Raw genomic sequence first — 16,426 nt, forward strand, 5'->3', positions numbered from 1 at the left:
CCAGCCCAACCGACTGGTCTCTATTGATCTGCAGAGGGGAGAAGAGTGTTTCTCAATGCTGTTAACGGCCCTTTGCTGCCCCAAAGGGCTTCCACTAACCTCAAATCAACAGCATGTATGGGCGGGGCATAGTGGGACGGGGGAGAAGAGAGATGTTATGAGACTGTCCTGATGGTCTGGGGGCATCACTCATAACTGATGTTTATTTAATAAACTCTGCTCATCCCCCCCAGCTTCTAGTGCTTCTGTGAGGAAGTTAAATGCCAAGGCCTAGACACCGACTACTAGGACATCTTAGTGCCTAAATCATTCAGTTTCACATCAATTCTCAAATACTATAGAGTGACCTGACTGTCTCAGAGCCATAAGGACCTGTACAAAGAGACATCACATCTATGGTAAATTGTACAATACAACTCCAGAACCATTCCCAGAGGTGTGGTAGCCGAAAACAACAATGAAGGGTCTCTGTTCCCATGTAAAATGTATATTCCACTCACATGGAGGTATGGGAAATGGATGCTGGTTGTTAACACAGCACTCTGACTGTTCTTGGACCACACTGGAAGAGTAGCTGCAATGGTACTATAAGATGGATGGGTTTGGAGTCATTTCTGCACATTGCATTTGATGAGGGCTTTTATATCTGTAGGCACAACAATATTGTTTTACGAGACACAATGGAAATATAGCATTGTAATACAGCTATGCAAGCTATATATATTGGTAAAGATGTGAGCAGTGTTTTTGTGAAGCAAGTAACAGAGCATCCAGAATACATGCGCCAAGTGCAGACTCCGCACGCGTAAACTCCTCACGTCATGAGCTAGGGCTAAGACCTAGATCATGTCTAGCTCTCTTTGAAGTAACATGCATAGTGTTGCTTCCACTGGTTATGTGCGTATCCTTTACTCAACAAGATTCAGGTTTAGCAATGATCCCTATTTAATAGACTTGATCCATTTACAGAGATCACAGTGATTAGACTGAGGCTAATCAGATCACACGTCATTGTGGAAATGGCTCAAGGCCTTGACCTCTAGCCTACACCCATCAAGACAGACGTGCCTCCAAAATGTCTATCTGCTATCACCTACACCTCCCTAATCTATGGATCAGAGGTACCTGGTAGGCTATATCCAAGTTCTCACACCACCATATGCCTCAGTGCAGAACACAGGCAAAGTCAAAGGGATATTCCATTATTTAATTTTACAGACAGCTAATGATTCTGCATCCAAAGTGACTTATTGATCCTTTGTTTGGAAACTAGGGGATTGCAGCTAATGCATAGGATTTAGGCCTTGACCCTAAGCCATCTGCCTGAACAGTTACTATCAATAGTTTGGGAATAAGGCTTTGTGTATCCCTGGCACATTCATGAAGAATGTAAAAAGTCTCCCTGTCAATATTCCTGGCCTGTAGGCCTACGGCCTGATCCATTTATCTTAATCAAATGGTAACCTTCATAGGAAGTCGATCCTCACGTTCACTTCTATTAGGAGTAGCCTGATTATGATCTTTAAATTGTTGTAACACAGTCACCTTAATCCTCTGTATGACACAATTGACTTAACTGTCGCACATTCTTGGAAACCAACCATGCTGGACACTACTGCTAAACAACAGTATAAAATGGTAATAAAATAATAATAATAATATGAATCCGCCATGTTTTGCATTCCTTGTCTTGCAGGTTTTGCAGGTAAGTACAGCCATGGCTTTGAGTACAACATGGCCAGTGGGCAAAGTATTTACCAGTTTATCACCTTAATACTAGGTGTCGAATGCAAGGTGTATGTTGTGCTCCGACTGCCCCCCAGTGGTATAAAGACAATACTGCATCAACAACAAGCCCCTGAGGATCACATGCCTGATGCTTCTGGCTACTTTGCGACATTCAAGACTCTGTATATATTAACTTGGTAATGACAACTTTTACTTTACAGATGTAAGCTTTAATTGGCCAAATAATTTTAGAATTTAGGTAATTGGCCTAAACATAATCACTGATCTCAGTGTCAAATGCTGTATACAGTGCTACAGTGCTGAAAGAACGGTTGATAACGGTTAGAGCTACTGAACTGTAAAACCAGAAAAGGGTATTCTTTAGCTTAGTTCAAACTCAGTTTCTCAATTTTAAAACAGATAAGATTACTGTACATTAGAGCTACAGTGCAAGTTACCCTTCAATGGAAAATGTTAAAGTTTAACGCTGCACAATACATCACTACACATGGTTTGAGGGCGTGTTTATATATATAAATAACAAAACAGGAAGTTTTTATTCGGAATGTAATTAAAGGTGTATATAGGCCTACATATCAAGTCACTTTCGTTGCTGAAATCTTCTTTAATAAATTAACAGAGGAAACGGTCCGATATTTGGGGTCTGGGACGAGTTAAACGGATCAACTTACATTAGCTAGCCTACTGTGGCGAAAAGTTAAACTGATCTGTATTTTGCTAGCTAGTAGCTACCCCTAATTTTATTGGTTTGCTGTATTTACTTTACTAGTGCAGTAGCCTACGTGGCTGTGCCCATGATGCAAGATGTTGATAAGTTGATTCCGTGTTGATTTAATAGGAATTTGTGCCCGGTGGCAGTTAATGCATTATGCGTTTATACCAGTCATGAAACGCGTAAATGTTTGGACCCTATTTATTTTCACAAACGCTATGACAGGCATTTACTTGAATTTCTTGACTAGGCTAAATGGAGTTTGATTATCCACAAACTGAACAAAATGCTAGCTGATTTGATTGTCAGGTAGAGCGGCTCGGCAGCGTTCTGGTTTCTGTCACGTGATCGGCACTGTCAGTAGCCTAATTAGCTCGTTTAGATTTACTGAGTTGGCACAAGAAGGAAAGGTAAATTCATAATTGCACAGAAATTGTAAACATTTTGAAACCCCACTAAATTCAGATCGGTCTTTGTTGCCCAATGAATGTGTATTATCTGGAGTTTAAAATGTGGTTTGTCAAGAATGTCCAAACGCTATCCATGCCGCATGCCACTTTCATGGGCCTGGTTTTTGTTTAGCAGGCGCATATAGCGAGTTTTATGACACGGTTGTATTTTCCAGAATATGTGGTTTCCCGTTCCATTACTATTACCTTTGCCCCAGACGTCGCCTTATGCCCCGCAGCTTTCGGGTATGTCATATGGCTCGGGAAGTTTTCAGTTGCAGATGATTCCCTTTGACCGTCATTCGTTTCAAAGTAGGTCTATAATTGACATATTTCATGGAGGAAAGTCTCTCAAAGATATGTTTGCTACACAGCCATAAAACTGATGACAACCCACTTGTCCACCCCAAACACGTTTACATAACCCACCTAGGTACTCATAAAACCTGATAATGGAGTTGGACACAAGGAGCTTTGTAATCAAATGTAGCCTACTTTAACTTTTTAAAGAGCAACTTTTAATTCTTACCAAATGTCCTTCGTCCTCAGTTCACACAGTATTGCCAAATGCCCATCTTATTACATTTCAAATGGCTTTCTAAACATTTGTCTCAACACAGATGGTTTTCTATCCATAGATGATGGCCGGCAGTTTCTTCTAAACAGGTATACTTGTACACAACCGATATGTTTGTAAAGTCTTCAGTAAGAGGGTCTACTTTTAGTCTGGTCTCATGTGCTGCAGCTTGGACAGTTCTGTTTACATCTGACAGCCTTCTCCACCATGTTACAGGTCTTTGTTTGATTTGGTGAAGGTCACAAATATCCTGGAATTGACTGACGCCAAGCTGCTGGGTTGGTACCTGGCACTGCCTGTAGAGGACCAGAAACTTATACAAGGTAGATCTATGATGTGGACACACCCATGCAACAGAAGTAGGAGGGTCTGTATTGACAGGGAATACAACCATGGATGGAATTGCAATTATTCACTTAATCGGAGTTGTTAAATGGAAATCACAACTGATCTACTGGTAACATCTCTGTGATACACAGAATTCAGCTATGTGGTGTATTTCTTGTTTCATAGAGTCTGGTGGTTTCATGCGGTTTTTACAAAGGCACCCAGCTTTGGAGGTGACCAAGCAGTTTGTGTATGTTAAGCGTGAGTTAAATTATTTTTCTTGTGGCCATTTCAGAACATTGATTTGTGCGAACAGACATTGGGTTTCACTGTCTCTGTTTTTGTTTGGAAAAGGCACAGACCCAGCCGCGGAAAGCTACAGACCACTACAAACGATGTCAGTCAATCTCAACAAGTATGTGCTCATCACTAAAAAACAGTAAAAAAAAAAATATATATATATGTTGTGAATGCAATTTGCAGGTATTTGATTTTGTGCTTTCAGATCCAGGAGGCCCACATTCTACGGCGTGACAGAATGTTTGAACTGTGGCACCAGTTGTCCGTCTGGAGGACAGAGGTGCAGACGATGTACTGCACCTTTCCAAATGGGGATGGATTCAGGAGGTGCTACAGACCATTCTTACGTGTACATGTTTGTCTGTTGCACATTTGTTTCTTGAACTGCCAGGCTGATTTGATGGTTAAACAGTACCAAATATGCTTATTGAAAATGTTATATGTACATGTAATACATGCTTGTTGTATTTGACCATTTTCATCGCTATACAGATCAAGATACAGAGTTACAACTTGGTCCAAAAAATTTGAATGACCTCTTAAACTGTGCTGAGGGGAGTGCAGTAGGAAGCCAGAAAGCCCACTGGGGGTCCACTGGGAGTCCATGTCCCCTGGATCCCATCTCCAAGGATAACCACCTGCAAACACTGCACGAGAGCTTCCAGTCAGCCTGCGACGTCAGCAGCCAAGTGCTTGGGGAGCCTCCTAGCCACCAGGAGGCGCCCTGCTCAGTTGTCCCGACACAGCACCAGCCCCAGCTGTGGGAGGAAGGGGCCAAGCAGGATGACCCCTCTGCTCAGGCAAACTTCTCTCTGGATATGGAGCTGGAGATGTGTAGCCAGAAGGGGGCCATGGGGTTCCAGGGCGGGCCCTGTGCAGACGCAGAGTATCCTACGATAGCGGACGAGACGCCTCCAGAGTACAGCAGCTTCAGCAGCACCAGGCTGGACCGCACTGAGTGGAATAACAGCAGCCAGTCAGCGGAGGCTGAAGGTGATGACTCCCTGTTGGCCAATAGAGGAAGTGCAGAGGAACCTCTAGACGGGGTCAGCGTAGCATCCTCCTGCCCATTGGAGGAGAAAGAGCACTACCTCAACAAGTCCTGTAATTGTACATACGATGTGGAGGACGGCCCAGGAGACCCAGTCAGGAGAGAGGAGGGTTTAAGGTGCCGGCAGGAAAACGAGGAGGAAGAGGACTTCCACAGTATCATGGAGGAGGACAAGAGCATACTCCTATGTCAGACAAGTGAAAGGATCCATCTGGTCAACAGTGCACATGCTCCAGTCAGCCCTAGCAAGGCCATGGTGACAAGTGTAGCTGCATTTAACTTTCCCAGATCACCCCACAAAGCTATTATGACAGACGGGTCCACTAATACACTACCCCCTGTCTCCACCCATGACGTCTGTGTTGGTCCAAACTCCAGTCTGGCTGGTTGCCAGCAACATATCCAGACTCAGACTCAGGGCCCATCTACAGCTGACAGGTCTGTCAATACTGAGGTCTACATGGCCGACCTGGACTTTTTGGCTAAGGTAGAGCAAGCCCTCCTTATGTGATCCATAATAGACATACAGTAGTCCCTCAAATTGTTATTCGACTACGTTTCTTCTTCCCATAGGAATTCAGGAAGCTGAAAGTTGCTGAGGAGGATCTTCAGGAATTAAAAGGGAAAATGGAAAGGTCCGGGTACCGGGTCATTCTGCTGTTCATAATATCATTTCTAGCCAATTGCCTGCCCACGTTTAAACCTCTGCTGGTGGGTATGTGTTCATTTTAGATCAGCTGGTGCTGGGAGGGAAGGCGAGAGTAGCTGTGGCTGTAACTCTGCCCAGCGTGCCCGGCGGGCAGAGCTGTGCCTGGTGGCTCTGCAGTATGGAATGTGCCAGCAGCACTGCTGGAGGCGCTACTACACATCACCTGAGGGTGACCGTCTGCTCCAAGGGTAAGGGCCCCTAATGTGCCCGCCCCTAATGTTCCTACAAGATGCAAATTTGAAGGGTTCAGGTTTCTTTATGTTCACCGTTTGCAGAGTGGAAGTGCCTCCTGAGAATCTTCTGGAGGTTCTGAAGGTCTTGGAGGCTGACTACAAAGAGATGAGGGAGAAGATCCTGGCTGGAATTCCCCTAGACCAGCTAAAACCGCTGGCTGTGGACTCCCAAAAGATCACCTCAGCCACCTGCTACATCCCTGCCCAGGTCAAAGATTTAGACACACAGTGTGACATATTGACCATACCAACATTTATATGCACTAAACTCACCTGTCCTGGAAATATTGCAGTCAAACCAGTTACATTTGCATCTTTTCCCCGTCCAGATCATTGGAGAGACCTTGGAAAGAGCTTCTTCTCTGTAGGTATTTAAACTGGGCTTAGGTTGTTTTAGAAGCATTGCTGTTACAAGCCGCTCATAATCTACTTTGCACTTTGAACCTCCATGTTGCTGCTGGGTCTGTTTTTGTGTTCCAGTGTCTCAGAGAGGAGCTCCCAGCAGACGGCCGGAGGAGGTGATGTCCGCCCCCCTGCCAGCACTGGCTCTCAGGTACAGAATCTACATGGTAATACATGTAGATATGGAAATATACAGTACCAGTTTTGACTGGTACTGTATGTAGAATGATCAAAGACAGGATATCATCATTGTGTGTGCATGTTCTCTTTGCCTTTCCTTTCTACAGACGGGTGAGAGAGGGAGAGGTCCAGTTTGCCTCCCCAAGGTTGGGAGCAACAAGACGGGGAAGGCGGTCATCCTCCTTCCTCAGCCGACAGGGTTCCACCATGGACGCAAGCCAGGTTTGCCGTGCTCCACTCCAGGCTTCAGGGGTGAGGGGTTATCAGGCAGTGGAGGAGAGCGTCTCGACAGTCTCATTCTGTCACAGGTGGAGGGAAGGAGCTCAACTCCAGTGAGGCCTGGTATGATGCTGAGGAGGATCTTTGGCCTGCCGTGGCTACCGCAAAGGCCAAAACCCAGAGGGCAGAGGCAGATGATGGAGGAGCTGTCCAGGGACAGGATACATACCACAGCTCTCTCCTCTGTGTAACACAATTTCCCAGTGATGTGACTGAGGTAGTCACGTTTGCACAACAATACACAAGCGCTGCACCTGAGTTACGCTAACGGGGCTTTGGTTCATGAGTTTCTCTCTGCTTGATCTCAAGCCATGTCGACCTGAAATCATAGTCACGACAACCATACTATATCAGGACATTTTACACGATGGTTTTATATTTCTCATGATGAGAAGTGCCTATAGACTAGTCACTAGAAATGCCTACAGACTAGTCACTAGAGAATAGCACGTGGTATTTTACTCTGCCTCACATTTAACAGCAGGAGGTGCTAGATCCACATTTCTATATTTTACAGGGTGACTTAATGCTGTTATTTGAAAAGTATCAGGCATCTGAAGTAAGCATTTCCACCTTCAGAAACAACCTCAAGTAAGAACCATTATCTATGACAAATACACAAATCTTGTTCAGGGACATGCATGTATCCCATTGTCGAGAACGTTAACGCAAGCCTACAAAATCTATTGGACCACTATTTAATTTAATATTGCTTCCTTCGTTAATGCAGGGCTGCAATAGTGACCATCAGCGGTTCCAACTTTGCTGAGGCTGCGGTTGGTGAGATGAGTGGCCATATCATACAGGGCCACAGGCTGCATGTGGAACATATTCAGAGACCCAACCCTGGGGGCTCAGATGAGAACCAGAGCCTGGGGACGACAACCCAGCCTCAGAGCTCCAGCACCACACTGAGTCCACAGCCTTCAGGGGACAACCAGAGGCCCCAAAGCTCATCCGAGAGCCACTGCACTACCACCTATGTAAAGGTGAGCTAAAGTATAAACAAAATAGGGAAGGTGGGTATACACTTTAATGCTACGTTGTAAGATATATAAGATCTAAAACCACACAGCATACAATAAAATGTCAAAGGGTACCTATGGCAGTCTCATACAGTCTATGAATATACGTAACCTGCGCTTACCAGGCACGGTAGTAAAGCCTCATCCGTGTCTGTTCCTGTGTGTCCTCCTAGCCTTTCCGGCCCTTCCTAGAGAAAAGGACCGTGGTCTGCGACTCACCCACAGCCTCAGGTACCTGTGTGCCCCAGCACTACGCCACGATGGGCAGCTTTGACACTCTGATGTCCCGGCTGACGGCGCAGCACCCAGAGGCAGGGAGACAGAGGATCGTGGATGCCCTGCTGGAGCTGAGGGCCAAACATCAGGGCTACCTCAGCGGCCTGCCGCTCAGCATGATCGTGGATATGACCTCCGACCTTCTGACCAAATCTAAGATTATGAAAGGGTAGAAGTTAGGCTTCATGATTCTCTAAGACGGGTATAGTAATAAATAATCGTTCAAATTACACAGAGGCCCTAAAATGACCCTTTTACAACGTTTGCAGTTGGAAGCATTGATAGTCCACCAGTGGCTGCTACTTGTGTAAGCAACTCCTATCATTTTTTTGTCTGGTTTCCGTAAAAGGGTGAGGGTTTATTACAACTAGTACACATTAATTTGAATGTAATGTACATTTTGTTGTACTGTTCACGTTTTGCCTATTACTACATTTGTATCTTATTGATGAAAGGCTGTTTTCTTAATTTTTTGTTAGATCCAGTTGTTGAAATCTTAAGTACGTTAATGTTAAAAGTGTTTTTGAACAAAAGTCAAGTCAGTTGATTAAACAAAAAATGTCCCTTGACCTAGCATTCCTCACTGATAAAAAGTGTATGTCAGTTATTTACAGTTTGCCTGTTAGAGGCTGGTTAATAACCTCAAGTCTGTTTTTTACCCTCCGGTGTTTCTTAGTTTGATTAAAAGATTCAAAGTTCCTGCATTCTTGTTTCGGTATTTATTAAAAGGTTATGAAATACAGTAGCTGTTAGAGGGTGATCCATTTGTGATCCAGTAGATGGCGCACTTTTTAGTTATTAATGCATTAAAGGATGTCATGGTTATATATTCAGGAACATTATTAAACGTCATCATTTTCCTGAGTGCGCACGGATGTTTTCCATATAAAGAATTCCCCTTGTAAATGTAAACGGTATACCTTTCCCGCAACCAACAGTGCAAAACGCCACTCTTTTTTTAACAGGTGGTATAGTTATTACAAGGGGTCACGTGATTGGACACATTGTGGCAGCACTGATGCATTTTCGTCCCGATCAAAAATAACAGTGGGCTTTACCAACGTGATCATGTATGTGATGAAGCCAATACTGCTACTTGGATGGCATTCATCAATAATGAATGGCAATATTTTCAATTATTCAAGTAACTGCAAAAAATACATATTTGCCTCAACACTTCATTACTGGCTTAAAGTTAGGGTGTACCATTGAATATGATGTGTTACTCAGTGTGTAATGGTTATGTGTTAAAGACATTGATAATATAACGTCACAAAAGTAATTCAGTGAGATGGTAAACAAACGAACCCCCCACCCCTCCTCTACCCCTCCCATCTCCCCTACTTAAGAATATAGGCGGAGACTCCACTCCAATGGTAGCCAACGCGTACTGGGGACTGAACGACGCGAAGTAGGTTTGGAAGAACGAGATTGTCACATTGGTTTGAATATGTCAACTTTGAACCATACCGTCATTTAGAAAAGGTTTGACTTGCTATTTAGGTAGTTTGTCTCCGAATGAAAAGTTTAAAAATAAGCAAGGGTGTTTGTTAGATTGCAATGAACCGCGTGCTTGGTAGACATCTAATGATAAAGGGAATTGCAGTTCTTGACCTGAACCCAGTTCAAACTTCTTGGATGGTTTTGTTCCCGATCTTCGAAATGACTGAGGAATAGGTGATATCATCTAGACGCGGATATAGTATGGTGCCACAAAGTTTTGCTGGACTGGTAATGGACAAAGAGACCGTCTCAATATTCTGCACCGATCAAGACGACAGAGCTTTAGTCTAATGAGATCCGACTGCCGACAACATACTTTGCGCCAGTAAACTTAACTAACGGGAATCTTGAACTGAGCGTGCTAAACGATATGTGGAGTCCTTGGCTGTTGACGTACCGTACAGCTCTCAGCTGCATGGTTTGGGTAATATTTATTCCAAGTGTCAAAGGTAAGGAACATGTTTACATGCATGAGCTGTATTTTTTTTGTGATAGCATTGTCTCAAACAATGGTCACTGTCGCTGTGTTGCAATGTCACACCTCTATGTTATTACAGGAGTCACTGAACTGATGCAAACACTGTTACCAAATAATTTGTTTGTCTGGCCAAGTTAAACTGCACGTCGTTATGTCTTTCTTTCTGTGTCTCTTAACTTGTTTACTAATGTATAGAATGATCGGACACGTTTCTGTGCTATGTGTGTTATAATGTTGACATTCAAAATGTTGTGTTCCCTTCTTGTATTACTTCTCTCAGGTCTTAATATATGCATGAGTGGCAGCGCTACATCCTGCGAGGAATGTCTTCTCATCCACCCTAGCTGCGCATGGTGCTCTCAAGAGGTAGGTTGACAACGTGTAGCTCTAATGTCTTAACATGCCAAAACTGAAATAACTATTCTATTTCGATTCGAGGACTTATTAGGATCTAGCTAAAGCCAAATAAAGAAGAAATATGGAACATGGAGTTGAGCATTTGGTGATATGACCCAAACATTGACATGTAGATTTTGGCACACTTTTTGTTATGTGTAAATAGAAGCAGATTTACTTGACACAGCATTAAGAAGTCTCACATCACCGCGAAAAAAACAAAAAACAACAACATTTAATATCTTTTCACTTCATTACCAAACCTCTGAGAGCTCACCACAGGCCCAGTCCTGAGCTGTAATTTCTCACCTGAGCTGAACTGCAACCAAAGAGGTGGAAGTACGTTGTACACACACTCGATGACCTGCATTTTTTTGTCCTTACAGGAATTTGGTAGGGTGCGGACCCTCATATCACGGTGTGATCTGAGTCAGAATCTGCAGAAGCGAGGTTGTGATGCTCGCTTCATCGAGAACCCCAGGAGCACCGCCTCGGTGCTGAAGAGCGAACCCCTGAGCTCCAAGGGGTCGGGACCGACTCAGTATGACGTCATCCAGATCATGCCCCAGAAGATCTCTCTGAGTCTTCGACCAGGTATGTCTAGTCAGGGACGTCGTGGGAAACAAATGATTGAAAACGTTTTGAAAGTGAAGGCTCAGTATCTGATCTACTGAACGTGGTGAATCATACCCCCTGCCCCTGCCCCTGCCCCTGTCTTCTCCAGGGGACCAGGAATCATTTGAGGTGCAGGTTCGTCAGGTGGAGGATTACCCGGTGGATCTCTACTACCTTATGGATCTGTCGCTTTCCATGAAGGACGACCTGGACACCATACGCAACCTAGGCACCAAACTTGCTGATGAGATGGGAAAACTCACCAGCAACTTCAGACTGGGCTTTGGCTCCTTTGTGGACAAGAATATGTCGCCGTTCTCCTATACGGCACCCAAGTACCAGGATAACCCATGTGATGGGTGAGAAAAACACTGATGGTGGTTAGAATTCCTCAGACAACATCATGTGAAACAGAAATGAGACTTAATGAGATGAAGAAAGAAATATAATTTACAAGAATTTAGAAAAAAAAAGTTTTTACTATTAACTTTTAGCTGGTGTGCCGGTGCTGTAGTTCCACATTTAATCCAATTTTATAACTGAGACACGCTCTGCGATTCCCCAGATAGATAATACACTGTGTATAAGATTCATGAAATGGAGGCTGTCTAGCCATGTCTAACATGTTAGAGATTCAAAGTTGTTGGTTGGGTCAATGTTGACTGAAAGGAAATAGAAATAGTACCAGGCTGAAAAGCAGCCGCACACTACATTTGCCCTGGAGGTGAGATTATGCTGCACTAACTGACTCCCCTTACGCATCACTGCCCAAGTAGGTTATGCCTGAAGTCCTGCTAGCTTCCCTGTGTGTGTCATATATATATAGCCACTGCAGGAACACATGAAAGATAACATTGCATGCAATTCAATTCTGAACGCACGCTCACCTCTGACAAACCATAATACACACAAAGCTTTGGGAAGGGAAATCATTCAAATTCCCTACATTTAGAATGTGTGTGAGGCAGGATGTGAGCCAGGATGCAGGATTAAAGCAATCGGCTCCTCCATTGGAACCCATCTTTTTTAGTCATTTCTTCTTTCATTTATAAGTTATTGTTATTTTTACCACTGTGAAAGGCCGTTCCCATTTATTGTAGATCGTTACTATATTTACTAAGAAAAATTGCAAACATGCCTTATTAACAACTTACTTTTACTAATGATTTAGTAATGAGGAATAGCCTGTACAGAGTTGCTAAATCTCTGAAGTTGTTATACCTCTTCCCCTGCAGATACAAGCTCTTCCCAAAATGTGTTCCCTCGTTTGGTTTCCGACACCTTCTGTCCCTGACTGACAAGGTGGACCGCTTCAACGAGGAAGTGCAGAAGCAGATGGTGTCTCGCAACCGTGACGCCCCAGAGGGCGGGTTTGATGCCATCTTGCAGGCTGCGGTTTGTAAGGTGAGCTATCAATCAAACGTCAAATGTCCTCGTCTTTGACTCATCTTTGACCTCCTCCCTCATGACTGAAACTGTGTGAAAACACACTCTAATAGCTTCAGTAGGTTTGCCTTTCAACATTGACTGGAAAGGAGAAAAGGAAGAGTCTTTTAGGCTCTTTAGATTCCCCCATTGAAGGTAGTAATATTTTTTTCAGTTAATTAAAGGCACCAGGGGGCTTTAACAGGAAGTACTATCCGGTGCAGCTGGTTAAACAAGAGGGCTAGTCAAGGACAGGCCCAGTCACATCCCAATGTTCAGCGCTCATCTTAATTGTTTGCTACGGGAGAGAATGAGTCCCTCCCATTGGCCGCTACCTAGTAATTTGGTACAGCAGTTAAGATTCAAACAGTGACTGGTTTAGTTGTACGATCAGTTGCCTCAAAACTAAATGTGCTTCACTCAACTGTTTTAATGAATGTTTTGTTTTGCAAATGACTAACCATTGTAAACTGTTCACAAATTGCTTAGCCTTTATTGTTTCCTTTAGTAAAGAATGTGTTTTTCGTTCATGTACTATCAACAGGAAATGGTCACAGATACACGTACCAGTCACAGATAGTGAACACACTTCAACACTACTGGCACGCAGCTTAGCTAAATTGGATAATTCAGCCAGCTAAATGCTATAGTGACAAAAACAAAACAATGTGTGTTATTCAAACAAATCCTGTAAAGCTAATCCACTGTAGTCTTTATGGCAAAAACTTCGGAGACTCAGTGCCCAGGATGAGGTGTTGCAAATGGCTGCTTTTCAGCCCCTGCCCGGTGAAAGGTCAGGTTTGTTTAGCATCATTACTTTGAGTCAGCAGTCACAGAGCCTTGCTCACTCTGGCACTAGCTTTTGTTGTGCACTGGGTCCTATTGATGGAGGCCTTCTGGATAAAGCTCTGTTTGTTGCTCTCTATTGTCTATCATCTGCCTCTCATCTCTGCTTCTTTGTCAGTCAGTTGGCACCAATGTCATGGAAAGTGATGCGGCATGTTTAGCTCAAAATTAACGTTTCCTGTAGTTGACTTACGTTTCACTTAATATAATGCTTATATTATTATAAATGGTTTATTTGGATCCAACTAGGATATTAATGACGTGCATACTTGGGTATACCCCAATAAAGGTTTATCACTATAACTTTGTTTAGTTTGTGTGAGATATGAGTAGATTTTTTGCAGTTTGAGAACGTTTAAAAAAAGTGCTATTTTTGGTTCACCCTGTTGAACTGCTGTGTGTGTTCTCCTGGACAGGAGAGGATAGGCTGGAGAAAGGAGGCCTTCCATCTCCTTGTATTTGCCACAGATGATGTGCCCCATCTGGCCCTGGACGGTAAACTGGGAGGCCTAGTCCAGCCCCACGACGGCCAGTGCCACCTAAATGAGAAGAACGAGTACAGCGCCTCCACTGAAATGGTAAGAATCTGGACGAGTTTCTTAGCAAGGGAGAGAAGTTTTATTATTTCATGTGCAAATAAGTAAATACCCTAGAGGTCTAAGAGCAGCGTCACTCTCAACCTGAAATGTGATGTGAAATTAGTGTGAGTATTGTCCCTTACGTAACGGTGTACTTTAGACATAAAGTAGGCTGTTAAAACTGGTTAGGATGACCTCATCTGACCTCTGACAATGGCACCAGTCTGGAGCTGTGATAGAGACAAGGGTCAGGCCAAGATAAGAAGGTATGCAAGACTGGAGAAGGTTTTGTGTCCTGCATGGCTCCTGTCTCATTCAAACACCAAATGACTAACAGTAGGGACTCCCCGCCATGCCTAAATTGACATAATTGTCTCCTTCAAGCCTTGTTTTTTTACCAGTACAGACTCTGTGGCTTGAGGGGGTATTTATTGAGCCTACAGACAGTGGGCATTTAGCAGCAGTCTTGAATGGAGACCTGGAGAGATTTCAAACGACCCACACAAGTCATGTTGTTTAAAAATGGAGCCAATTTCAATCAATTGTCATGCACTCCTTGTCCATTACTGTTTAGATTCTAAAAGCTGATGCAATAACAACCTAATTAACATCATGTGGATTGCACTCAGTCCATAATGAAATACAAAAACGTCTTACATAAATTACACGACGGTAGACTACTTGACTACAGTAGTATTCTTGTCATTCCCAAAAACATTTTGTATGGTGTCCCTCTTACTCTTATGTTAACTGTGCTAGTTTGACAGACAGGTCAAGTCCAAAACATGGATCATCAATGGCACCTCCATGTTAAATCTTTAAACGGGTTGAGCTCGTTCCTTTCAGAAAATAATCGGTGCTTCCCACAACAGCACAACCCTGCTTTGTTTGTGTGCGAAACCAGTGAACTGGATAAGCTGTTCAATGCATGAGTTCCTCACAGTTCACCTTAAGTGGATATCTCATTGCAAATTAATTAGTGTCTACTAGAACATCAGAAAATTGTCCTGATTTAATATTGCTTGAGTAGACGGTCTATGTCACAGCTTTAATGAGCCACCTCAAGCTTAGTTTCCAGCCCTTGCTGCTGGCGTGGGAGGAAGTGGCAGGCGACTCCAATGTAAACATGACACTGGAATCTGAAGAGCAATGACTTCCCTCGACTAACTTCCTGACCTGATGATTTGGGAGCTTGCCAGGCTATTGAAAGGAAATGACAACACGCTGTGTCTTTCTGTCTGCCTCTCTCCGTCTGTCTCTGGCTCTCTCGTCTCTCGCAGGACTACCCATCTTTGGCTCTCTTGGGAGAGAAGCTGGCAGAGAACAACATTTATCTTATCTTTGCTGTGACTAAACGACTCTATGTCATTTACAAGGTATCATAACTCTAGTAGTAATCATTATCTTTAAAGATAATCAGAATTGTATGTGTGTGTGTGTTACATTTCTGTTCATTTGCTTGTGAAGAACTTTACAGCCCTAATACCAGGGACCACTGTGGAGATCCTGGATCAGGACTCAAAAAACATTATCCAGCTAATCATCAATGCCTACAATGTAAGTAAAGGAGCATTGCTCCATATTGTGTGTGTGTGTGGTCTTGTTTCCACTCTCACCTACTGTGAATCAAGAGACAGACAACTGGCTCAAGACTGTCTCTGCTTACTGCACAGCTCCCTTAGGAGGGGGATCTGACTCCTGAACACTGAGACTCTGTCGTTTACAGCTCTGTAGCTCCCTGCTATGTATCTTACCCTATGATCAAGCCTCCGTATAATCACTGTGTGGCCAGAGATCCAGACTGGAGCTTACTGTTTGCTCACACTCAAGAACCAAGTGTCTAATTCTGCGAGAATTATGCTTATAGTTAAAGAACAGTGTTTGGCCCAGAGCCCGAGCCCCTTTGAGTACGTTCAAGGGTAAATCTGAGTGCACATCCACATATTTCAAAGCGGTAAATTTAATCTAACACTGGAAGTCCAAACTAGACACATTATTCAGCAGAAGATGGCTACACTTCAATTTTACTGTATGGGTCAAGTTAAATGTGAAGTATAACCTCCTTTTAACCAGATTTATGTTTGGCCCTCATTTATCCCTGAATGTTTGTGTTCATAACTGTCAAAGTGAACACCCTCGTAATCCTCTTTCTGAGCATCCATCATCCCTAGGCATGATGGGATAGCTGTTTTTTCTCTGTCAACATTCGGGGCTTCATTTCAGTGAGCACTCTGCCAGACTGGCTAGACTTGGCCGTGAGCTAAACAATAATGTTTTATAATTTACATTGTTCGTCAGTTTGAGAGAGAAAAGTGA

General features: G+C 43.5%; 2 protein-coding genes across 7 annotated transcripts in view; both read left to right on the forward strand.

The window, feature by feature from the left end:
• Nucleotides 1–1,831: 1,831 nt before the first annotated feature.
• Nucleotides 1,832–9,011, forward strand: rbm44 (RNA binding motif protein 44). Of its 6 annotated transcripts, none has more exons than XM_084689936.1 (18): nucleotides 2,232–2,871; nucleotides 3,087–3,222; nucleotides 3,531–3,576; nucleotides 3,704–3,810; nucleotides 4,001–4,075; nucleotides 4,169–4,229; nucleotides 4,320–4,441; nucleotides 4,607–5,652; nucleotides 5,739–5,800; nucleotides 5,898–6,062; nucleotides 6,150–6,315; nucleotides 6,437–6,471; nucleotides 6,588–6,660; nucleotides 6,797–6,911; nucleotides 6,998–7,185; nucleotides 7,486–7,559; nucleotides 7,699–7,957; nucleotides 8,167–9,011. In XM_084689936.1, the coding sequence occupies exons 2-18, from the start codon at nucleotides 3,090–3,092 to the stop codon at nucleotides 8,440–8,442; spliced, it is 3,003 nt and encodes a 1,000-aa protein (XP_084546062.1). In that variant the 5' UTR covers nucleotides 2,232–2,871; nucleotides 3,087–3,089; the 3' UTR covers nucleotides 8,443–9,011. The 6 variants fall into 6 exon arrangements, with proteins under 6 accessions (XP_084546066.1, XP_084546067.1, XP_084546062.1 ...); XM_084689937.1 differs by having other exon boundaries at nucleotides 3,549–3,576; XM_084689938.1 differs by having other exon boundaries at nucleotides 2,235–2,871; nucleotides 3,087–3,156.
• A 622-nt stretch (nucleotides 9,012–9,633) lies between these two features.
• itgb5 (integrin, beta 5) overlaps nucleotides 9,634–16,426 on the forward strand; it is a 31,043-nt gene continuing 24,250 nt past the window's right edge. The window contains exons 1-8 of the mRNA XM_084688992.1: nucleotides 9,634–10,221; nucleotides 10,531–10,616; nucleotides 11,033–11,240; nucleotides 11,371–11,620; nucleotides 12,497–12,665; nucleotides 13,949–14,110; nucleotides 15,391–15,486; nucleotides 15,578–15,667. Of these exons, the coding sequence (XP_084545118.1) occupies nucleotides 10,143–10,221; nucleotides 10,531–10,616; nucleotides 11,033–11,240; nucleotides 11,371–11,620; nucleotides 12,497–12,665; nucleotides 13,949–14,110; nucleotides 15,391–15,486; nucleotides 15,578–15,667 (1,140 nt within the window). The 5' untranslated portion in view covers nucleotides 9,634–10,142. The remainder of the gene's footprint in view (nucleotides 10,222–10,530; nucleotides 10,617–11,032; nucleotides 11,241–11,370; nucleotides 11,621–12,496; nucleotides 12,666–13,948; nucleotides 14,111–15,390; nucleotides 15,487–15,577; nucleotides 15,668–16,426) is intronic.

The sequence above is a fragment of the Hypomesus nipponensis genome, chromosome 23, assembly GCF_054491055.1.
Source record: "Hypomesus nipponensis isolate SF chromosome 23, ASM5449105v1, whole genome shotgun sequence".
Lineage (NCBI taxonomy): Eukaryota > Metazoa > Chordata > Actinopteri > Osmeriformes > Osmeridae > Hypomesus > Hypomesus nipponensis.

Excerpts from the sequence above, each read along its gene's own strand:
- rbm44 (XM_084689936.1), top strand. The coding sequence starts at position 3,090 with ATGTGGTTTCCCGTTCCATTACTATTACCTTTGCCCCAGACGTCGCCT. Across the intron at positions 3,811-4,000 it reads GGACCAGAAACTTATACAAG|AGTCTGGTGGTTTCATGCGG; the intron begins GTAGATCTATGA and ends CTTGTTTCATAG. Across the intron at positions 6,316-6,436 it reads CCTGCTACATCCCTGCCCAG|ATCATTGGAGAGACCTTGGA; the intron begins GTCAAAGATTTA and ends TTCCCCGTCCAG.